The 24369-nt window shown below is 39.7% G+C and overlaps 3 protein-coding genes across 3 annotated transcripts; 1 reads left to right on the forward strand and 2 right to left on the reverse strand.

The window, feature by feature from the left end:
* Positions 1-306: 306 nt before the first annotated feature.
* On the forward strand, positions 307-6399 carry slc35a1 (solute carrier family 35 member A1). Its single transcript, XM_012880670.3, has 8 exons — positions 307-502; positions 751-931; positions 2671-2830; positions 3999-4151; positions 4234-4300; positions 4415-4591; positions 4669-4803; positions 5661-6399. Exons 1-8 carry the CDS (start codon positions 493-495, stop codon positions 5798-5800), a joined length of 1023 nt encoding a protein of 340 aa, XP_012736124.2. The 5' UTR covers positions 307-492; the 3' UTR covers positions 5801-6399.
* Positions 6300-16947, reverse strand: rars2 (arginyl-tRNA synthetase 2, mitochondrial). The gene is made up of 20 exons (XM_012880668.3): positions 16795-16947; positions 16628-16701; positions 16429-16531; positions 14219-14302; positions 14018-14118; positions 13872-13927; positions 12936-13019; positions 12757-12833; positions 12432-12590; positions 12225-12331; positions 10774-10869; positions 10570-10630; positions 9816-9892; positions 9152-9276; positions 8338-8405; positions 8138-8247; positions 6985-7080; positions 6827-6901; positions 6678-6741; positions 6300-6560 (listed from the first exon to the last, which is right to left on the reverse strand). Exons 1-20 carry the CDS (start codon positions 16828-16830, stop codon positions 6474-6476), a joined length of 1740 nt encoding a protein of 579 aa, XP_012736122.2. The 5' UTR covers positions 16831-16947; the 3' UTR covers positions 6300-6473.
* Positions 16948-17330: 383 nt separating this feature from the next.
* akirin2 (akirin 2) lies at positions 17331-22528 on the reverse strand. Its single transcript, XM_012880672.3, has 5 exons — positions 21995-22528; positions 21458-21592; positions 19911-20060; positions 19747-19818; positions 17331-17944 (listed from the first exon to the last, which is right to left on the reverse strand). The coding sequence occupies exons 1-5, from the start codon at positions 22164-22166 to the stop codon at positions 17934-17936; spliced, it is 540 nt and encodes a 179-aa protein (XP_012736126.1). The 5' UTR covers positions 22167-22528; the 3' UTR covers positions 17331-17933.
* Positions 22529-24369: the final 1841 nt, after the last annotated feature.

Raw genomic sequence — 24369 nt, forward strand, 5'->3', positions numbered from 1 at the left:
CCCACTGTGGGATAGTAAGAGATCATTCTATATTTTAGTGTAGTTTAGTTTAAAGCTACAATAAAATTACACAAGTTTTAATGAAGAGCAACTAAAACAATTTTGCTCAACGCATTTCTTCTCTTTTACTTATTTTATATAGTGGCTGATGAAAAGCAATTCCCTAAATTAAAAATAAAACGTTAACACGCTTATTGCAGCATAAGTTGTTTGATTTAGAAACAATGTATAATATAAATTTGAATTTTTCTCTTTTGAAGACATTTTCTTCGGGATAGCCGGGTGCGCTATCCAAACGCACCTTCGCGCTGTACCCTGGGAAATGTAGGAGGAAACCGGAAGGAAGGCATTTTTTTTTTGTTGTTTGTTGTGCTGCTGGTTTGGCAGCTTTCATCTGTTAACTCTGGATTGGTCTTCTAGTATATATGGCATGTAACAGGAGGAGGGTAACTGACTTCATTTCTTCTCGGACGGACACAAAGCTGTACGAAAATGGCCGTGGGTGAGTCATTCGACGTCTTTTCCACCCACAGCACGGTTAGCTAACGCTAGCTGCCGTGGCTGTTGGGAACTAAAATGCATTTAAAACGAAGTGGGGGAGAAATATTCGTAACTGAAGCTGCTTTGCTGTAATTAGTTGTCCACCATACCGTCCTTTTTTTTTTTTTTCTTAACCAAATATTAATATTTAAAATATCTACATTTTAAGTGGTATAAATCCCTACATTTTTGACTGTTTTTCCTCCCCAGAAAACGCGAGCGTGGTCTTCAAAGTGTACTGCCTGTCGGTGATGACGTTGGTGGCAGCTACGTACACGGTGGCGTTAAGGTACACACGGACCATCTCATCGGGGGACCTTTACTTCTCCACTACAGCGGTGTGCATCGCCGAGGTCATTAAGTTGATACTGAGCCTCGGGATGCTGGCAAAGTAAGTGTTTGTTACATATAATAATAATAATAATAATAATAATTATAATAATTATTATTAATAATACACGGCTGTAAAGTTTACAAGTGCATCTTAATGAATTAGAATCACACGAAAAAAGTTCATTTATTTTCAACACTTAAATACAAAAAAGTGTCTCGTCTTAATTTGGGTTCAGGGTGATATATTTAAAGCGTTTTTATTTCTTGTAATTTTGAAGATTGTGGCTTAAAGCTGACGAAAACCCAAAATTCAGTCTCTGAAAATGTCAATATGACATATGACACTTCACCACAATATTGTGTTATGGCCTACAACAATGATGGGGGGGACTGCTTACCCTCCACAAACAAAAAAAAGTTAAGCAACACTAAGATCATTGCTAAAGAGGCTGAATGTTCAGGCTGCTGTGTTGACGGATATTGCCGGAAAGTTAAGTGGAAGGAAAAAGTGTGGTTGAACATTTTGCTTTGGAAGAACTGTTGTACATTCACAAGGCCTGGTGTGTACAGATGTAACCAGGACATGGGCTAAAGCTCTCTCTCCCTCCTTGTGTTAAGCCAGTCTAGAATCAGAGACAGTAAAGTCTTATTTGTGCTAGCTAGGAAAAAGAAGAGGCAAACCTGCCTGACCTACACTAGTAGTTTCAATGGGGTATCTTCAAGAAGAAGGTGACGCCTTACACGCCAGTGTAGATGAGGGCTGCTATAGGAAAGATCCACGGACCTTCTTAACATCTCAGCAATGCCACAGGTGGATCACCTCAATGCAAGACATTGATGCATGCGGAAGTATTGAGTGTGTAGCTTCTATTAAAACTTCAGAAATCAACAAATGGAATTGATTGCTAAAGATTGTAACAGAAGTGGTTTAATTTGCCAAGTTGCCTCATACAACAAGGAATTTGACTTCAGCTCGACTTTCAACTAAGACATTTTAAGTACAATATACAAAAAAGGTCAATAGATTTTTGTGTGTATATATATATATATATATATATATATATATATATATATATATATATATATATATATATATATATATATATATATATATATATATATTAACAAAGAGGATTGTATTGGGCTAAATAAGCATGTATCTGTCTGCATACTCTGACTTTTATGTAATGGGAGAGCATATGGACAGACTAAATAATGCCTTCGTAGATGTGTGGAACCTCTGTAAGGTTGTCCTTCATGAGTTCCAGGTGGTTCTGACCACACGAGTGGACCAGCCGATCCAGACTCATTGCCTTCCTGGATCAGACCAGTGACAGTGGCGTTGTCCTCGAACTTCAGGAGGTTCACAGAGGCTCAGTCATCGGTGTGCACAGACGAGAGAGGGGAGTTTGCTGATGGTTGTTGTGCGGGAGAAGCTTCTCCCCAGTCTCACCTGCTGCTGCCGGTCAGCTGGTGATCCCCTGTCTGGTGGAGCTTCCAGTGGAGGAGGTTGATGTGAAATGGTTTTGCAGCTAAAAAGACTCCAGGTTGAAATCCTGGCCTGAGGCATTTCTGCTTGGGAGTTTGCATGTTCCCCTGAGGGCGGCCAAACTGGTTCTTGATCTTCTTTTTTTTTTTTTTTGCACAATGGGAACATGTAATGCGATGTTTGTCAGATGTGTGTTTCTACACACCTGAACTGAACCTAACTAAACTGACACAGCCATCTTAATTTATGCTCTCCTCTTTTCATCACCAGTCTCATAATTTTTGTTTTTATTCCACTAATATCTCCAGGGAGACAAGCAGCCTCGTACGGTTCAAGAACACCATAGTGGAGCACATCTTCTCCAGCCCCAAAGAGCTGCTGAAACTGAGCGTGCCCTCGTTGGTGTACGCCGTTCAGAACAACATGGCCTTCATTGCACTCAGTAACCTTGACGCAGCTGTTTATCAGGTCGGATTTTAATGTTAGCTTGTTTTTTTTTTCTGATATTTGTTCCAATCGTACATAAAAAGACTTAAATCATCCCCGGGTTCTTTTCTCCTAACATGTTGCAGCTATTTGGCTAGAAACTGTGGCCTCCGACAGCGTAAAGTATCAGAATCAAGACTGTTAAGACTCTTTTCAAAGTAAACATCCGGTCTTCCTGTCCCTCTTTCCTGCTTTATTCTGATTAGAGGCCGTAAATATCAGAATTCTAGATGTTTGATAAGGAAACGTGACACTGGTACAAATCTTAATATGTTGTACAGGAAGTAATGAGACAGTTCCTACCAGATAAACAGGTTTTTAACTGAACTGACTGAGTACACAAATAAATTGTAGCAATGGAATGAAAGAAAAAACAGAGACTATATAAGAATAAAACGATTGAATGTTCATTTAGTGGGAGGTGTTGGTCACCTGTTGTACATTCGTCCACCTGTAGAGACACTGCTGCTAGGGCTGGGCCATAGGTCGTGTTATCGTTGGCGTGAAAGATTTCTTATCTTAAGAATTTGGGTTTAAATTCCAATTGGTAATGTGTGAAAACATCAAAAACTGCAAGGATTGTTATTTTAGCTATTTTCTCCACTGTTTGTTTCTTCAGAGGGTTAGGGTTTCTTCAGTAAATGTCAATAAATTCAAAAATATAATTAAATGTCATTACTTTGTGCAGTTCAGTGATAAAAATCACATTTATTTATGTAACTTGTGTCCTGGTGAAACATATTTTGAATTTAGTTTAAGTACATGTATTATTATTATTATTATTATTATTATTATTATTGAGGACAGTAATTGTATTTGTGTGGCTATAATGAAGTGACGGCCACAAAGTTACCCAAAAAGCCCACAGGAAGTCTTTTATCATCACTTTTATTGTTATCACAATAGTGCCAAAAATATATTGTGATTAAACATTTAAAGTCCATATCACCCACCCCTAATTGCTGCTTCAAACCACCACCATATATGGTATATTTTTCTTATCCATCTTTAATAGGCTCTCACTTTTTTAATGTATTTTGTATACCAGCACTGTAAAGAAGTCCCATAATATCTCCAGTATAACCAGGATTAAACATGCTTGTAAAACATACTCTTCGTCATTAGATCTGTTTCGTGTTCTGCTGAACAGGTGACTTATCAGCTGAAGATCCCGTGCACGGCCTTGTGCACAGTCCTCATGCTGAGCCGCTCTCTCAGCCGCCTGCAGTGGTTCTCTGTCTTCATGCTCTGTGGTGGCGTAACGCTCGTCCAGTGGAGGCCTGCCGAGGCTACCAAAGTTCAGGTACGCTTCCTGTTCGCTGAGCTTTTACCCGTTCCGCTGGGGCAGCATCAAACCATTTTTTTTGTTTTGTTTTCCTTCGCAGGTTGAGCAGAATCCCTTTATTGGGTTCATGGCCATTGCTGTAGCCGTCCTCTGCTCTGGATTTGCAGGTAAAATTAACAGCTACGTCAAACTTTTACCCTGACTCTTGTTTTTAAATGTTTTTAAACAGTTTTCTACTCCCAGGTTAAGTTAGTTTTGTTTGCCTTCTGTTCAAAATCGAGGCGTATACTTTGAGAAGGTGCTGAAAAGCTCAGATACGTCCCTGTGGGTCAGAAACATTCAGATGTACCTCTCCGGCATTCTGGTCACCCTGATTGGTGTCTACATCAACGATGGAGAAAAGGTCCTGGAGAAAGGCTTCTTCTTTGGTTATACGCCCTGGGTGTGCTTGGTTGTATGTAAGTATTGCAAAAGCTAATCCTGGTTTTGGTTCTATGGTGCTGAATATGTTTGACACTGTTTGCGCTTTTTGCAGTTCTGGCCAGCGTTGGCGGTCTTTACACATCCATAGTGGTGAAGTACACAGACAACATCATGAAGGGGTTTTCTGCTGCGGCGGCCATTGTTCTCTCTACGGTCGCATCTGTCATACTGTTTGGATTGCAGATCAGTAAGTTTTTTTGTTTTGTTTTTTTCCCCCACAAACACTTTATTAGCTTTCCTGCTTTAGACAATCAGTAGGTTGATGAAGATTCTCAGTCATCCAAGTCATGATCAATCCAAAAAAGGTTAAAAAAAATAAAAGAACTGGACTTCGATTGTGAAGCAAAACGTCTTCAGCTTCACAATAGTCCAGTTGTTTTATTTTTAATCTTTTTTTTTTTTTTTGGATTGACATTCAGTAAATCCCACCCAGCTCATGTGTAAGCTTTTGGGACAGTTTTATTTAAAAAATATAAAAATAAATACATAGCAGGTTTTGAAAGATGTAAATGCATGTTGCATGAATACATCAGCACTACCCAGTTCCTGTGTTGGAAGTTAGGTCGTGCTTTCTAGATTGTTAATTTACCCTTTAAAAAAAGTGTGGTAATATAAACTCAGAGTCCCTAAAACTAGTTTCTGAAACTAGAACATAAATTCTCTGTACAGAGGTCATATGGGTGCAAATAGAAACCATGAGTATCTCGGGTGAAAAACTGTGAGCTTGGTTCTTTCAGTGATTTTTATATCTAAACCCAAGTTAACGAATGAGTTTCAGTTAGCAAATGACTGACACCTTAATAAATTAGTTTTTAAGGAATCTTAAATGTAAATTTTGTATTTAAACTTGACATTTTTGAGAGACGCGTCTGGCCAGCTGGTGTAATCCTTTAAAAAAACCTTGGTTATTAGAAAACGTTCTATTGAGGAAAGGTTCTCATTCATGTATTCTGAAACCAATACTTTGAAACAAAGTTTATACAGTTTTCTTTTGAAAATATGCCTTTTTGTAGACCAATATTTCTTTATTTTTTTTGCTTGCAGCAATCACATTTGCTTCTGGAGCCCTCCTGGTGTGCGTTTCCATTTACCTGTATGGACTTCCGAAGCAGGACACGTCCAAAGTGAGCCGGCCAAATACAAATACAGACGCAGAACTTCGACAGAAACTAATCACTGTGTGAACCGCGGACTCGCAGCAAAGGACTCTCTGTCAGAAGGATCGGGTCGGTTTTCTGTGGAGCTGCAGGACCTCATAAGGTGACGAAAGAGCCACTATCCACATAAACACTAAACTGGGCTCTCAATTGGTTTGGTTCGTGACAAAGATAATAAATCTGCTCCTCCCTTCATTGCACATGGGATGGATGATTGCTTTGAATTAACAATTAAAGTGATTCAAGGGAATGTGAAGAAATCTCTCTTTTTGTGCTTTGAGAAATTGGGTTAACAACAGAGGTGGAGGGGAGGTCTTTATAGTTTCCTAATTGTAAAGTTTGTGAATATTTTAAGGAAGACGGTGGCAGTCCATGAACTCATCTTTGGTTAAGTAGTACATCTGTTTAAGAGGCACATAAATAAAACAATATCACGTACTAAAGGCTATACTGTTATTAATTGTGCAAAGTGAATATGAGCGTAAAGCCTGCAGGCGGACAGCGGAGAACAGACTCAGAAGAACGGTGCGTCTTTGATTCTTTTTATTGACCCTTTTACGTGTCTTTTGTACCACTTGCATTGTGTTTTGAATGTTCTCTCAAAATGTATTAAATCTTAGACACGACGGAAGGAGTCTGCATGTGTCATTTTATTTAGAAAACATAGGACCTTTTTATCACGCACCTTAAAATATAAAGTTTACATTTTTTGAACTGGTGTGATGCCCAGTATCCTCATCCCGCCGGCCAGAACCAAGCGTGCTCCACTGAACAGTCGTAACCGGGCCTGCGTCGGGGAAAAAAAGCACATTTTATAATCGTCTCTTTATCTGGAATATACATTTTGTGAATTCGAATGGGGAAAAAAAAAAAAAAGTAAGCATAAAGGAGCTTTATTTTAAACCTGTGCGACATCCGGAGGGCTTCCTTTCACCGGCAGCTCTCTGTGTGCCGCAGCGACCAAGTGGCTGTAAGGTACAGAATAATAAAGGCATGAAGAGATATCAAACCTCAGCAGGACTAACGCCGCAGAACAAACATCCTGTTCCTTACCACAGCTTCAGTAAAAAGTTGACCAGGTGTTTGGGTTCCAGGTCCTGGTGCGACTTATACAACACCTCATCGTAACTACAAACAAACAGTATTTAACTAGCAGACGGTGATCGAGGCCTTTGCTCTGACGGCGCACAATGGGAGGATGTTTTGCTTACCGAAGGAGGTGCTGGAGGATTGTTCTACTCGTCTGCTCACATAGGCAGGAGGGGTTGAACGTAGCTGTCTCCACACCTTCATTCCTCCGCATTAGACTGCCAAGAGATTAGTTTGTGTGTGTGTGACTTTCATTTGCTGTAAATCCTGTTAGTCCTGTTTTTTCTTATGAAAATAGATAAAGTTATGTCTATGAATTTGATGATCTTGCTTCATAGTTAAGAAAATTTGGTTTCTCAATTAACGTTTTTTTGTTTGTTTTTTCTTATGCATACTTGGCCTAATGAAATGTATGTTTAATGTAGGGCTAGATAGATGATAGTTCAGTAACAATATATATCAATGGATGGATGTCTATCGATGATGGAAAAAAAAGACAAAAGGTTTGATAGAATAACAGTTTTCCTTCCTTATACATTTTAACTATGTAGATTAGTATTACAGTCATTCTCCCAACCAATCACAAACATAGACCTAGGAACGCTCCGCCCCCTTCAGAGTTCAGAGAACACCTGTTCTTTTTTTGTTTTATAAAAACTTGCAGTTTTAATAAAGGGTTGAGTTTGAATTCAGTGTTTGTGTGTTCTGTATGTAAAAAATAGGTTGCTAAGCAACAGCATAAAATGGTCAAGGGTGCACTTAAAATATGTTTTGAATTAGATAATTATCGATATCGATCATGATTTCTATTTTATCTATGTTTTTTTTTTCTATATCATCCAGCCCTATGTACTGTATATTTACTCAATGCTTTGGGGCTCCTTTTGCATTTTTTTTTTTAACACCTGGATACCATTTATCATGGATGATGGGATTTTCCTCCTAACAGAAATAAAACATGCCCGTGTTACTGCTGGGCTTTTACAAAATAAATCCAAAGAAAACCTTTGACCACTACTACTTTCATTCATGCCGTCTGTGGCCAGTTTGAGACATCCTTCCAAAAGTTAAAATGATGGACCACCGAGAAACCTCAGACTGGCAGATTTCCGCTTTGCAAAGACCCGCCCTAGTCTCCGATTGGCTAATGTCCCGGCTCGGCCAGGTTTCATTGGTTGAGAGCAGCTTCAGTTTACAACCTTCAATAAAAAGCCTAAACGGAACCAAGTGGATCTATTTTTGGAACCGCTTGTCTTTACAACAACTCCTGCGTACCTGCATAGTCGGGCGTGTGTGTATTGCAGGAAAACGCCCGTGTCACCCTGAGCCTGCAGCGTCCGAGCCCAGTCGAATTTATATCCAGACTGAAGAGGCCCTTTAAAGTCCTGATGAAACAGAGAGAGACAAAGGTCCTTTTCCTGTCAACGGGCAGAACCAGTCTTGGGATTTGGTGAAAACGTTTTGTGATGCTTCACCTGAACTATCAGCGCGCTGATTGCCACTTTCTCGGCTGTGTCCTCCGGGTTTTCCAGTTCCTTCGTCGCTGTGAAAAAGACGGAGCCTGTGCTTAGCTACTTTCTCCACGTATTTCACTCTTTCTACATTGGCTAAGTTTCTCAGTGCAGATATGTTATGTTTCCATTTGGAATAGGCATAAGCAGGATGGAAATGGTGAAATTCTTCACATTTGTTTTAACCAGATCAATTTGGTGTCACTCGAGATCAACCTGACCAACAAATGTTCTCAGAGAGAATCTGACACGTGTTGCAAAATAAAAGCAATGTTTAAGGACAATATAAGAAGTCAAGATTAAATGAATCAGTAAAAACTGAGCTAAATTTCTTTATGCTGTGAGAAACTCTTTTGCTTCACTCTACTTTGTGGTGGAGAAAAGAAATCCTTTTTTCATGTTCTCTGTTTTGACCTTCCTTTGTTTTCCAATGCAATGACAGCATGTGCAGCACAGGTCAAAAGCAATCTGTGTTACTAATTTAAAAGAAATTTGTTCTAAAGAAGCATGACCTTGTTTCTGTTCTTCAAGCCAGTCGTAATCCTGGACAGCAGCAACATGCAGACCAAGATTATACAATAACATGCGAAGGTTCACGAGTCTTCCTTAATAACAGATATACTAAGATAATGCAAATGTTTTAAACTAAATTACTAATCGCGTTGTGCAGTAATATTAATTTCAAGATGACTAAGTATTAAATACATGCATGTAGCATTTTTGCTTAGAGCCAATGATCTCAAATGCTAAATGACTTAAAAAGTGTGGCAGGCTTTACTGGGGGACTGGTTCATGTTGTGGAGCATCCTGGCCTGCGCTTCGTCCAGCACGTCCTCCAGAAACACCACCTTACCCGTCCTGGTCCTCATGCCTTGCACCAAGCCAAAGGACACATGCCGACACCTGATCACAGTTAAAATACAAACACGCAAAGCTGTAGAATTCTTAGATAATGGATATCAAGCAGTGTGGACAGTAGAAATTAAAGAGAGATTATCATTTAAAGAACAATTTACTATAAGACACTTGAAATCCTTAAATTTTCACAAAAATAGATGGTGCGCCTTACATGTAATTACCGTTATGCTAACTGATTAATTTTATGTGGTACAATGCGCTCAAAAATCTGTTAAAATGTGTAAGTATAACTTTGGTTAGCAACGAATGCGCTCTGCTCAATGGATATTCGGAGCTTTACGGTACACTATGTAACTACCTGATCGGAACCCCTGAGCTGTCTACAAGACTGCCGGACTGTAATGTCTAAACTAAAAGTGCATTCATGTAAGCCAGCCCTTGTCCGGAGTATGCGCGCTCTCTCTCTCTCTCTCTCTCTCTGCGGAGTCATATTACACACATGGGAAGAATATTTGTTGCGCCTTATGGTCCAAAAATGCGGTATATCAGGTGTAGCCCTGAGGTGCAGTTATCATTTCTGTTACCTTCCAGCCCAGGAATTTCCCATTTTCAGGAGAATCTGGAACAACTGGTTGAAGTGATTTTCCTGGCTTGTGTCTGTCTGTAAGAAAAAGACAAACAGAATGAAGCCAGGCGAATTTAGCGTAAAGCATCTTAAGATCTTGTTACTCTTTTGTGACTGTGCATGAAAATCAGGTTTTGCAAGGCTGTCAGTAAACTATGAAGCCTTTATTAAAATACTGGTCACAACGCTCGGGGTTCCTACACACCGTTTCATAGGGTTCTATACTTTTCCAGGCTTGTATTTCTAGATTTTTTTCATGCAGTTTTTAAATCACACTCTGGACCTTTTGAGTACAAAATGTTCATCTTGAACTTTGAGCACATTAAGTCAGTGAGTCAGACACCAAACCACTGACGGGTAAAATGTTAAAATCAAGGTATGGTGTGAAAAAAAAAAAAAATCAGACATTTTTAATGTAATTTCGATATAAATCCATAAAACTTCTGAGAATATTGAGGATTATCAGATTTTTGTCCTTTAGGAATTTAAAGAAAATGTAAAAAGTCTTTTTTTTTTATTCTATATTTTCTTTTTCCATACGTATCCAGGCCTGGAAAATGGTCAAACATCCTTGATCCCTGACAGCTAGATACTTCTGTCTTCTTAAGGCACAATGTCCAGAAAATACAATCTATTCCATGCTCTACAAAGCAGCAGAAGCAGGCAGAAAATTAACAAAACTGCAAAAAAGAGGGATTTCTTTCAGCTCTTACCACATAAATCATCTCGTCAAAGCAGTACTCCTCCTTCCTGCTGATGGCTGCAGCGATGTCTCTGTGAGAGAGAGAGGATTTCAGTGCCTCAATCTGATATTAAGATTTCCGAATAAGAGGAGTTGAACGTTCGATTAGACGACCTCAGTCGGTCCGGTCGGTGGTAAACAGCCTGCGATGATTTTAAATCTTGAATGCACTGACCTGGTGATGTAGAGGGTGGTTCCATCGCTGCGGAGTAGCGTACAGATGTTGCTCATGTCTCCGTTTGGAGAGAGGTCGATCACGCCAGTCCCCTTCCTGTCAACACAATTCATATGCATTTGGGAAAATTATGTGACAAAAAAAGACAAATCAAGAAAACAAAATAAAAAAACAACAAGCCAGTTTCTCTTTTGTAAAACTACTGCAGATGGGCACATTTTCCATCTTCAGCATCCCGGTAGCCGAGGCCGTGAAATATTTGGAGTCACATTAGTTCTCGCTTGGCCACAGTTTAGCATTGGCCTGAAGGTTAATTCCAGGAATTTCTTTGACAAGACGTGATCGAGCTTGCTGGTAATTTTATTTGCTTTTTTTTTTTTTCTCCAGCCACCTGTTTCATTCAAAGAATGCCCCTGCTCCTCCGCTGAACTTCGATAAACAGTCACAATACCCTTCAAACTGGTTTTGCTCTTCTCTGACAGCTCATCACACCAGCAAATAAACACTTTAAAGCCTTTCACTAAATAAATAAATAAATAAATAAGAAGCATTAAGTGAGATTACAGGGTGAAAAAAAAAATGCTTCTCTAGATTGCCCATATGGACGAGGGTTTCCTGCCGACTCTAGCCTGTGTGTTGCCCTGTGATGAAGTGATGAAGCCCCATTGGAGATAAGCACCAAACGCCCCACCCTGCATGGATACGGTGGTCTGGGCAATGAACACATGAGATCACAGACAAAAAAAAGAGAGATAAGTTGTTTGACTCCGCTTGGCAATCAGATCTGTGACTACGTCAAATTATATCAAACAGTCAACCGCGCTCCTTTTGTCCCTGACACATTAATATTCAGGAAGTAATAACCACACCATGTAACAGCATGTACGGCATGCTGTTTTGATGTGACCACGTTTTTTTTTTAACCTTTAAAGAAACGACGAGAGAGCTGTGTCATCAGAAAGCGATGTAATCACTCTGCGTGCAGTGACAAAGGTGGCCACCAGGGGCTAGCCTTGGCACATCTGTGCCTTCAACAAATTCCTATAAATAAAAAATAAAATATCCAGCCTGTTTTATTAAATGCTTAAATTAAACATTTCTACACAGTCTGGTCCTCAAGATCTGTTTTCCACCCTGACAAATATTTACATGCATTTACATCTTACACCTCATTTCTACCTTCTTCTCCTTATTTCTAGGTAATGAAAACTTGAAACAGTGACAACTAAATGCAAAATGTAATGCCTTGACTTTAATCCACAACCCACACCCTTGTGTTATTGAGCACAATCTGCACACTGACTGGCTGCAAACACAACTTTAACAGCTAGCAAGACGCAACAGCAGACTAGGGGAGACATAATTAAATAGTAAAAAAAGATATATTATTTTTGCATTAGTGAGATTCTCAATGCCCACAAGCATTTATTACAAATGAATATTCGACATACTCTGAGGTTTTCAGCAGACCCTGGCTCTGCAGCTCCCGGACCACCTCCTGGGCTTGGTCTTGGTGAAAGGACTCCCCGCTGTACACATCAAAGTGGATTCCTAACCTCTGTTGAGAATTAAAAAAAAAAAAAAAAAAATTTTATCTGAAAAACCTCTCCGTGTTTGCATGTTTCACATTGAGCTCGTGTTTCAGAGAGAGAACTGACCTTGTACATATGCTTATACTCCTTCACTGTGATGTCCCTGAACTGCTGCCACAATGACACGGCCTGGCTCTCATGCTGCTCCAGCTGTCTAAAGAAGTCTTTAGCCGCTTGTTTCAAGTCCTCGCTGTGCTCTGCTTCTTTGTTGGCTTGAACGTAAACCTGAAGTACAAAAGCATCAAACGGCACTATCAAATTCACTGTACCGCAAAAAAAAAAAAAAAAAAGAAAAGGGCCTTTTCAGAAAACCCACACTGCCTATGAAAGCAAACAAAAACTGAAACACAAACAAAAAAAAAAAATGTATAACACGAGGAAAAACGATCACCTCAAACAAATGCTGTAATGAATTTCGCTTTAACTTTTCCATGCACCCAAACTTGTTGAACCCAGCTCCCAACAAACCTGCAAAAAAAAAAAAAAAAAAAAAAATCAAAATCAGTTTACTGGTTTTGGCAACTAGTAAGTCCTCTTCCAGAGAACACACACTCTGCACGACAGACTCACCAAACTGCATGCCCCAGTCTCCGAGGTAGTTCATTCGGATAACATTGTTACCAAGGGATTGCTTCAGGTTGGCAATGAAGTTACCTGAAGATGGAATTCATGAGAAAGTTGGGCTCGCTTTAAAGCCTTTTGATATCAAAATGATGAACTAACACCTTTTCAGTGGCTTCAACTTAAAACATATCAAAAGAACACACGTGGTATTTGTATTCAGCCCTCTGCATGTAGAATGAGTACACTATGATACCTCTAAATTAAATTCACATTATTATATATGGGCTGAGCTACTGCTGCCAGCACCTTAATGTTCTCCTGCTACAGAGGACACATTTGGTCATGTATTTCAGTGGTTAAAAATGTCTATTTCCTAGACGTAGCTATCGGCTGACATTTTACTGTGCTCTATTTCATCTACTTGACTTAAAAACTGACTCAAAGCTCACCTGGTTCACTGTGTTTCCCTTCTAAACGAAGCCACCAAAAGGAGCTAGTCCTGCCATTAGCCTTTTACTTTTCTCTCACTTAACAAACTACTGTCTGATCAGTGCATCTGTGCTTTTTGTGTCTTCTCAAACTCCCGGTCGGTCGTGGCAGATGGCCATTAACACCAACTCTGGTTCTACTGGATGTTTCCTCTCCACTGTAGCCACATGCATGCTCGGTGTGAGGGATTGCTGCAAAGTCTACAACACATTGCAAGCGACTTTCCACCGTGGCCATGTGCTCCTCCAGGGGGGAATGAATGCTGCAAGTCAATGACTCGATGCAATCTGCTGGGTTTCCTTAGATGGAGCAACATTTTAACCAAGCCTTCTGTAAAGTGCCCTGAGATGACGTGTTGTGACTTGGTGCTAAATAAATAAACTGAATTGTCTCGACGATGTGTTAAAATTCAATTCAAACCAGAAATGTATGTAAATTTATTTTCAGACTCACCAATAATTGTTGAACGCAAGTGGCCAGCATGAAACCTTTTAGCGATATTTGGTGAGCTACAAAACACACGAGGTTCGTCTTTTAAAAATCCGTTTTTTCAATTATATTCATATTCCTTATCGTAAGACCCATAAATCCAACCGCACCTGAACTCCACTAATGTGGTCCCTCTCTTCAAAGAGTCAAAAAGTTTACTATTTAGCCCAAACTCATAATGCTCGCCTTTCCCGAATGGCTCCAACAGTTTCTGAAACAGAGAAGCAGCAAAAATGTAACAAGCAGACCAGAAGCAGGACTTCGCGACTTGTTTGGTGGTTTCTCTGGGAGTCGGGAGCGTGCAAACAAACCTCTGCAAGGAGGCTGCGATTTATTTTAAAATTAATCGAGGCGTCTCCAGCTGAAATGTCCTCCACCACGCTGTCTGGCTTCAGCTGAAAAACACACAGTGTAGGTCACGTGAAAGAACTGCTGATTTATAGGTGAGAAACAACAACAACACACCTCAATGATGAACAATTGTGGACTTTAAAATCCCCTTTGGTTAATGATTTGATATCACGGTATGAAATGAAGCAAAAATCATTCAACGTTTTTGCATTTCCAGCTTCCAAAGGTTGAACATCTGTCGAAAGATTTCTGTTTTGTTGCAATATAGATATTTAATTGGAGTTGTCCAGATTAAAAATGTTCTTAATCTCAGGTTGTTGAACGCGTTTCAGATCAGGCGTTTGAGTGCTCCAGTCAACATAAAATATGTTTACAGACGTCACAAACAGACTATTACCCTTTTGGCCTTTGGTAAGAATCTATATCGGCTGTTTTTAATCCTACAGTGCATTTCAGATATATTTATAGACTTTAAAACCTTTCACATTTTCTCAAAAAAACAGAAACTTTAATGAATTTTATTAAGATTTTATATGACAGATGAACACAAAGTGCAACTTTGACAAATGGCAGGGATGTCCAAGTGCGGTCCCTGACTGGAATTTGGCCCTCCAGATCATGCGGGTAAAGTGGATGGACATTTTTTCACCAACAAATTAAAGTCTTCTTCAATTAGAAAATAAAGGAAAAACTATTTTCATCTTTGTTTTTAGGGTTTGCATTAAAGAAATTCCCCAAAATATTCCGTAATATGGAATGAATAATGCAACTTTGGGGTTGCAGGTTGCTTGAGACCAATAAAATGGAGAACCGCTGAATCATTAAAAAACCGTGTGCCTTTTTTTTTAATAGGGCAATTGCTTGCAACACTTTTATTTACTATTACTTACAGAACCCTATAATAATCAGTCTACTTTGTTAGTTGTGTTAAAAATATTGCACGTTTAATTTATTGTTGAGTAGGTAAAAAAAATATAAAATAACAAATATATATATGGTTTAAAAATGCTTCATGAAAAAAATCTGAAAAGTTTGATACAGCACGGATCAGTGGTACCATTTACTAAGTCTGCCGGTGTTTACAGTCGACACGACTCCCAGACCGGTCGAGTGAATTGCCCCCCTTTCCCTGACCAACATTTACCAAATGGTTCATAAGAGCCCAGAAAAAGAAAAAAAAAACCCTTTGCTGTAATCGCAGCTGGACGTCTTGTAGGGTATGCCTCTAGGATCTAGAGACTCAAGCTTTTGCCAATTTTTCTTTGTAAATTAGCTTAAGATCAGACAGATATGATTTATAAGATGTATGAACATCGACTTTCATGTTTTGCCACAGATTATCCAGTGAATTACACTGTAGCCTTGGGCAGCTTGTTTAGTGTGGTTCTCGCACTGAAAGATGAACCTCTGTCAGGATTGTCCTTTATTTAACTCCACCCAAGCTCCCTGCATTACAAGATCACTTCCCACACCATGATGCCGCCAGGGGCGCCGTATAAGTAGGTAAAGTTAGAACAATTCCAAGAAAAAAAAAAACATTTTATCTATATTATTAGCTTTGGGGATTATTTAGATTTCTTTTATCATGGGGCCCAGAATTCCCAGTGGCTCCCCTGGATGCTGCCACTACCATGCTTCACTGTGGGAATGGTTTGTTTAGACTAATGTGCAGTGTTAGTCATCAACCGGGTATAGGTCAAAGGGTTTGACTTTGTCAAATCTGACGAAAGTCCCTTACAGAGCAGGTATTGTATTTATTTTGGGGTGATTGTGGATCCCTGGGTAGTCTTGCAATTGGAAAGTTGTGGGTTTGATGTGACACTGGGCAAGGCACGTACCCGAAGTCACCTACCGGTGTAAGAATGTGGCTCTAGTTTTCAGCATGAATAGAAAAGCACTATATGAATTCAGTCCATTCACCTTTTAAGAGTATTAGAGTAAAATGGTGAAATAGTTCTTCCACTTCTGTGCTATTTCATGTTGGTCTATCACATAAAACCCCAATAAAAGACACTGGAGTTTGAGACAAACCTGATCAAAAGTGTAAAAGGGTATTCATCTCCTGCAAGGCACTCCATGTGAAACGTGATGTTTTATTGCAGATTGTCTAACTTTACCTTCCCCTGGTTTTAAAATATTTTACTGAAGCCTAAGCACACCAAAATCTGACCTGCGCAGCCAGGTTTTCGGTCTGCAGCTGAATATCCCCACTGGAAGGCAGAATCCCGTTGATTCGTAATGTTCCAAGTGACAGCTTGAAGTCAGCCGTGGGCCTGAAAAAGCACATAATCCTGGAGCTTTAACTGAACAGTGGAAGGACAACAGCGGGCATCTGCGCATTGAACGCGAATGAAGCAAACAAACTTAACTGCTTCTTGAATACGGGAACCGCAGTCAGAGCAGGTATGAAGGCGTCCTCGGAGTGCTGCAGCGTCTCAGCCAGCTGGATAATTAAACCAAAACAAGAGATGTCACCTGCACATCTTACAAGGTCTGAGGCTGATTAACGTCAGCGATGTCCCGTTGTCAAGATTACCTTCGCAGCAATCTTCCTTCTAAAAAAGCAAGCCATGTTTCATGAGCGTGCAAGCAACCCGTAACGTTCAAAGTCATGAAAACATTGTTAAATATCTTCACGCGACCTGTCCACACTGACAGATGTTACACTTCCTGCTTCCGCTCCGTTCGTCCAATCATCGGCTTACGTTCCAACACCGGTTCAGTGACTCGAAAGGGTTTGCTCGATTTAGTGTCCCGCTCCTACCGCCATCACGATCGTCTCAAAAGCATGGAGAAACCGTTATTTTCAATGGGGAAATTGCGAATTAAAAGCACAAAAACGCTTATTCTAGGTACAACACTTCTTTGCCTATGTTAAATTAAGTCTTTTCTGGGTTAAAGGATAGAATTCAAGTTATAACAAAAACATTTAAAATCAAAATCATTTTGGAACTTCAGATTTTATAACCTTGGATGAAAATTTAAAAAATACACCATATTGTTTTCATTTTAATATAATTAATTAAATCTTTCTGCTAAAAGAATATCTTATTAAAAAAACAAAGCCATTAGGACGTGTTGGTGCCAAAATTTTATTCATTTACATCATTTGAATCAAAGCCCCTTTAAACCTATAGCAAACCAAAGTCATAACAGTGGGATACAATGAACAAAAGTTAAGCAAAAAATTCCAAACAAATGAAATACAGTGTATACAAATGTACAAATCTAAAAGGTTTAATATTCAAAACAGTTTATACAACGTTGAGGAAAGCCAAGACAACTGTTGATTCTCAAGTCCAGTCAGAGTTGCCCGTCTTCCACTAATCGATCTCTCCAATTCCCTTAAAAGAAAATAAAGTAGACAGACAAGTTGCACAACTGTGTGAAATAACACAAAAGTAAAACCAAAAAGGCCAAGTGTTTGATGAGAGCCTTTAATGCAGGCATCAGAGGAAAGCCAAATGCAACATGGCAGTTAAGAGGCCACTGGTCGAGTCTCCAAAACATGTTGGCAGCGGGAGACTCTCCGAAATCCTCTGAGCAACAGCAAATTTGATGCCAATAACTGATATCTGAGGCAGTGAGTCCAGAGAGGCAATATGGCACAGCGAGGAGAAAAGTCCAATCAGACAGATGGCAGCAAAGGAATGTCCCAAAATCAGAACACAGGACTCAGGAGACATCTGTAAGAGATAAACATTATTTTATATCTCTGTGGTCTGACCACACCAGAACACAATCGACACAAAAAAGGCACTTATTCAGCATCCCTTTTCGTAAAAGAACAAAGCACAACTTTCTTAGCAAGTACTAACCTACATTTTTCATGTTAAATCCTTAAAGTTTCAGTAAAAACCGGTACCCAAACATCAGTTTTAGTGACAAAAATATAAATCGTTCTCCTTCCTTCCGAACAAAAAAGCAGAGTAGATAATGTCACCATTTAAAAAGGGACAGTGTGTAATTAATTTGGCTTTTAATTGGTTCAAAATAAATAAATCAAGTATCGCTTTTATAACTACATATTCTGTGAAAGTCTAATAACCTCACATCAACAAAGAAAGTGTTCTCTTAACTTAGTAGTTTATAAATACATGTGAACCCACTGGGAGGGTTAGAAATAGCAACATGTCGTGTTGCCATTTCTGATTTTGGTAGACCTTTCTGCCTTCTATATGAAGACATAATGTCAGCGGAGGAGGAATAGAAACAAGCAAAGACAACAATAGATTATTGTATTTTTTTGTTTTCTGTTGAAATGGAGGACCATCCATACTCTTTTCCCAGCGAGAGGGAAGAGAAAGTAACCCAGAAAAGAAAAATAAGTGATAGCTGTGAGAAAACGAGTCTATATCGGTGCAGCTATTATTACCAGGTGGAGACAATTCATGAGAGATCGTAGATTTAAAACAAATGCGGAGGTTAGGGTTAGCCGATAGTCGGATTTGGTTCTCTAAGTGCTACAGCACTAGTCTGTGTAAACTTAAATAAATAAATTCAACAAAGACTAAACCCAAAACAAAAACCCACGTCTCTGCTTTCCTTGTATGAAAAGTAGTTACACTTTTCAGCATCTGTCCTGCATATCGCAGGCCAGAGCTGTTCAACACAACATCAACTCTGATCGACTGGCTCCTCACAAATAATTAGGACTTCATCCGTAACTGAATGATCATACGGAGCATTTTTATACATTAACCTCTGCCAACGTCTCATTCGTTCTTCACAGAAAGAGGTGAGTTGATCTGTTCCTTTTCCATAGATTTTTCTAGAAACATTTTTAGTTTTATTCTGTTCCAGCTCAGATCTTGTTTTATATGCAAGACGCGACACGGAGAAACATTTTAGGGCTCCACACAAAGCCAGAGGATTGCGGTATGATAATGGTCTCTATGTCAGACACCAGTACAAAAGCCATCGTTCAACAATAATTTCACTGTTTTAGTGCCGAGCCCAAGGTGGAGATTTAATGTTCTCTAGACTCACACTGCTTATAATGCCAGGAAGGTCATATTTTGCTGCAATCTGGATATTTCTAGCCTTGTTTTGGATCTGGTAATCCCTCTTTGTCTAAAGGTTTGAGCTACATAGATACACACTGAATAAATCTCAGTTTATGCCACATGAGCTTTCCATTAACTTTCCGGATATAGCAACGTTGCACTAGGTGATACATGTGAACGTGTTTAAAATAACTCATTTATTTTTCGAGACAAACATCAGCTTTGAACAACTGTTATCTCTGCAGGATGGAGGACAGGTTTAAATAACACAATCATAAACCCATAATGCACTTTAAAATGACCAAATTCTTATCAATCTTCTAATACTCAATGCTATGCTTGCCTTATACAGTTCATAAGCAAAACATTAAAAAAAGCATCCGCCTGACTCCATTATACTTTATTGTACCAAATTCTTCATAAGTGAGTTGGTCTGGAGACTAAAAGGAGCTTTAGGACTTAGTGATTGCATGGATACTTACAACTCGCAGGCTGCTCTCCAAACCTTCGCATCAGTTGGTCGTGTGTGAACTTGACAAACGCATCATATTGCTCTGTGAAATAAAGGTCCATTTCAACACTTAGCCTGGCTTGCAAATATAGGTCAGTAACAAACACAGTATTAATGATGATTCAAATATCTCGCCTGCAAGTTTTGTAGTCAGAATCTGATCGTATTCCTCCCGGATTCTGTCCTCTCGATCCTTCAGTAGTCTTTCGCAGATCATCCCAACCTGTCTGAGGGAAAATAGGGGCTGCTCCTTCCTGGTGGGAGATAAGGCACCTGAGGATGTCCCTGTTAGGAGAGTCAAAAAAACATCACTAAACAAGGCGCCTTTTTAACCCTAAACCTAGGGCTGGACGATACAGAAAAAAGCATATTGATAAAATAGAAATATTGATCCATGTCAATAATTATCAGCAAATTCAAAAAAACATATTTTAAGTGCAGCCCAGGGCATTTTATGATGTTGCTTAGCAACCTGTTTTTAGATACACAACACTCAAACACTGAATTCAAACTCAAACCTTTATTCAACCAACTTTTTACCAAAACTGCAAGTTTTTAATAAAGAAAAATGAACATGCTCTGATCTCTTTGAAAGGAGTGCAGCTTAGAGATGGAGCGTTTCTGGGTCTGGGTTTGTGATTGGTTGATTTAATGACTTTAGTATTAACCTATATGGCTACAATGCATTCTGTTATTCTATTGTACTCTTTTTTGCCCCCTTTTTTTATCATCGATTATATATATATATTTTGTTACTGAATTATCGCCCAGCCCTGCCTAAAACATATCACAGAGATTTTCCACTACCATTCTCTGAAGGATCGTCTTTATTATATTGAAATAAGACAAGGGAGGTTTCACACAGTTTACAGAAAAGTTTGGGATTCTTTCCAATTCCTGCTGTCAGTTCAGGTCTGTTTATACAGCCCAGAAACAACCTGTTAAAAGCTGTAAATAAAAATATCCTGAGTAGAGAGTTTCATGCAAAAAGCCTAAATGACGTAAGATGGCCGCATGGACCTCGCATGTGTGTCAAACACAAACTCCTCACAACTTCCACTCCAAACATTTTCTGATATCGGCGATTTTCAATTTAAATTTTTTAAATTTTCAATTTCATAGTAACCGACCTGTGACTAGTAAGTGAACTTTGTTTCCCCCCACCATTCATGAGCCAAGAGCTACAACATCGTGATTACAGCAAGGCTTCTGGATGGAAGCAGTCACAGAGGGAAGAGGAGGCAAAGGTAATCATTTTCAGGGTCAGTGGGGCGTTCAAACATGAAGTTTGAGAATGCAAGGAGTTTCTATGACGCGTCTGTTTAGTCAGGCTGTGAGAGGGAGAGAGAGAGCAAGACTGGGCAGTTAATATGGAGACTGAATGGAGAACAGCTTATTTGCTCAGTTTCGTACTTCTGCGTTCTCAATCTGCCATGAAACAAATCGACGTCTAACCGCAAAACTAAGTTGCCAAAGAGAGCTTAAAGCGTCAAATCCAGAATCGTTTTGTTTCTCGCTTTAAAAAATAACAGCATACCCTGTTTTACAGCAACCTCTGCATCACAACTGCCCCCAACATAAACTGGGGGCAATTTCACTAAAGAGGTCTAGAGCTAAAATAAAAACAGTTAACGCAAAGGGTAGATGACGTCATCATGACATCATGCATACACAGTATCTACCTGGTAGAGGAGACCCAGCCTGAATGTTGTGCAGATCCAGAGGACAGCAGCCCTCGGACTGCTGGAAGGCGCTGTCCAGGTGTCGACGTTTCTGCAGGCGTTTGTACTCCTGTTTAATGTTGTGTAGAATTTGCTCTAAAGAAAAAAAAAAAAAAAAAAAAAAAGGAACAAAGAAGGTTCAGACCACATGTATGAAGAACCGACGTTAAACCAAGCAGCTCGTCGTGCCAGCTGATTCTTGTTCACACAGCGAAGCAACATCCATTTCTTACTGACAACACCCAAGACCAGCATGTCTTTTCTGGGAGACCATTATACGCACATTATCAAAGACCGGAAGCCGTAAGTGGTCCAAATGTACTTTAACGACACTTAAAACTAACCATTGGTGTTCATGTCCGAGAGGTGTACCCCCATGCACACCTCACAGGAAACCAATGAGGAAACAATAAAGCAGTAAACAGACAGGGACGGTATAAAGAGTCTAAATAATAGCGCAAGTAACGCTGCAAAGTTGCATATTACCAGTCTTCCTACCTGTGGTGAGTCTGGACGACACCTCTCCGAAAGGCGACGGTTCCATGCGCAGATACTTCTGCGGTGAAGACACCGGCGACATGACCGGCGCACATCTCCTTCTCTTGGGGGACGCCTGGCTCATTAGCGGGTCGAAATCCATAGTACGTTTCAGAGTAGCCCCACAAGCCATTTTATCACGAAGATATATGCAAAGCTGGCGAAAAGAAAAGCTTTAAACGCGTTGTATCTACAGGAAGTCGCCGGCCTGGGCCCCGGGGTGCTTGCTAATGCTAGCTACAAAAAAGAACAGCGGCGATTCAGGGCCGGGGGACGCCACGCACTTATTAAGTTTATCGCCGTCCTCCAACGGTAAAATGTAAAAAGCATAAACCAAAAAAATCACATACCCAGATAATCTCGACAAAATAACGAGGAAAAAGTAAAGCAAAAACCCGGATGATACCAGATTCTAAGACTAAATCGGACGCAACAACGGCCGCAACGGTCCGGTACTAGCTTCCCTGTTGTGCTTTGTTTAGTTAGTGATGAGCGTGCGCAACAGACTCGCGTGGTGCTGGAATTTGTAGTTTTTAACAGAGATTCTCCCACTTCGTTGTATTGGTGGAAGACTACATTTCCCTAAAGGCGAAAAAAAAAGAAAGCGTCGTTCGGTTCAAATTTGTTTTGTATCCTAAACAAGCCACAAATCAAAAGAAACGTTTCAGTTTCACTTGGAATTTTTGAAAATCAGCCGAATTAATGTTTGTATTGAATCGTTGCACATTTTTAAAATATAAAACAATGCTAAATCTTAAATAAAAACATTCTATTGTATACTCCTGATGAATTTGAGAAATTAATATTATTTATTTATTATTGTACTAATGTTAATTAATAATATTTGCATACAGCACTTTGCAGTGTTTTAACATATACATTACGCACTGTAAGTATTTGAAAACTGATATCTGGAAATATGTGTTTCTTCTGCACAGATTTGTTATTTTGTAATAAAGCAATTTATTTTCACTCATTTTAAAAATGTCCTTATTTAAGGTATCAGAAACTGCATATACTTTTGTATTTTAGCTGTATGATTAGGCCTACACCGTTTTCACAAAGGATTAAACAGTACTGAGCTGTGTAGCATCATGAGGATCATCTTCATCAGTATGAAACAGAGGAGAGTACCACAGCCGTGGAAAACCTCGTGTGGTTTCACTGCCTAAGACTGCACAGCCCAAAGACTAACAGCTACCAGCAGGTGAAGACCCTCAAGAAGCTGATCCTCAACCATCTTCACTTCTCCATCAGCTCACCAGGCTGCCACCTGCAGAAGTTCTCTGATGACTCTGGCGTAGTCGGTCTCATCACAGATGTGGATGAGTCAGAGTACAGACAGTGGATACAGAGCTTTTTAGACTGGTTCCAACAGAATCACTTCACGTTAAATGCAGTGAAAATAAAGGAGCTTGTGGGGGACTTCCGCAGGCACTGACCCACCTCACTGACACAGGTGAACATCCAGGGGACTGACGTTGTGAAAGTGGACTCATTTAAGTACCTGTGTGTTCTCCTGAGCAGTAAACTGGACTGGAGTCATAATAGTGATGCTCTTTACAGGAAGGGTCAGAGCAGACTCTACCTGCTGAGGAGGCTGAGGTCTTTTGGAGTGCAAGAGGCGCTCCTGAAGACCTTCTTCGACTCTGTGGTGGCATCAGCCATCTTCTATGGTGTGGCCTGTTGGAGCCACAGTTTATCTGTAGCTGAGAGGAAGTGGCTGGATAAACTCATTAAGAGGGCCAGCTCTGTCCTGCATGCCCCCTGGACCTGGTGCAGGCGACGGGAGACAGAAGGACTGTAAGAAGAATCGTATCACTGATGGACAATGTCTTCCAGCCCATGCATAGAGCTGTTGCAGAACTCAAGAGCTCTTTCAGTGACAGACTGCTGAAAATGAGCACTTTTCCAGGTCATTCCTCCCAGCTGCTGTTAGACTTTATAATCTCTGTACCTCAAAACAAACCAAATAAGTGTTTACAACATGTTAATGGTTCTGTTCTGATCATAAATCGTTTACACTGTCTCTCAGATGCTAGAGTACACTTGCACACACCTTAGCTACCTTGAATGATGCCGCACTATCATGTATATGGCATATTATCTTATATTGTTCTGTAAATAGTCTCTTTTACCACTTTTTGTTCCACCACTAACTTGAGTATTTTATCTTAAGCCGTAATATCAGTAATGTGCAATATTTACTATTATTAAATATATATGATATTTAATATTTACTCTGTTGCTTTAGAACTAACTTTAGATTAGATTATCTTTTTAACTACTGTAATCTGTGTTTAACTCTGTCTGTGTCTTGTGTCTGAATTTCCCCA

Source organism: Fundulus heteroclitus, chromosome 15 (assembly GCF_011125445.2).
Source record: "Fundulus heteroclitus isolate FHET01 chromosome 15, MU-UCD_Fhet_4.1, whole genome shotgun sequence".
NCBI lineage: Eukaryota > Metazoa > Chordata > Actinopteri > Cyprinodontiformes > Fundulidae > Fundulus > Fundulus heteroclitus.

Coding starts and splice junctions, on each gene's coding strand:
- slc35a1 (XM_012880670.3), top strand. Junction 932..2,670: donor AGCCTCGGGATGCTGGCAAA/GTAAGTGTTTGT, acceptor TAATATCTCCAG/GGAGACAAGCAGCCTCGTAC. Junction 4,301..4,414: donor CCTCTGCTCTGGATTTGCAG/GTAAAATTAACA, acceptor TTCAAAATCGAG/GCGTATACTTTGAGAAGGTG.
- rars2 (XM_012880668.3), bottom strand. CDS start 16,830: ATGGCTTGCTTTTTTAGAAGGAAGATTGCTGCGAAG. Junction 14,119..14,218: donor ATCGCAGCCTCCTTGCAGAG/GTTTGTTTGCAC, acceptor TCTCTGTTTCAG/AAACTGTTGGAGCCATTCGG. Junction 13,020..13,871: donor CTTGCGTTCAACAATTATTG/GTGAGTCTGAAA, acceptor TTCCATCTTCAG/GTAACTTCATTGCCAACCTG.
- akirin2 (XM_012880672.3), bottom strand. CDS start 22,166: ATGGCTTGTGGGGCTACTCTGAAACGTACTATGGATTTCGACCCGCTA. Junction 21,593..21,994: donor GTCGTCCAGACTCACCACAG/GTAGGAAGACTG, acceptor TTTTTTCTTTAG/AGCAAATTCTACACAACATT. Junction 20,061..21,457: donor GGCTGGGTCTCCTCTACCAG/GTAGATACTGTG, acceptor CTCTCCTAACAG/GGACATCCTCAGGTGCCTTA.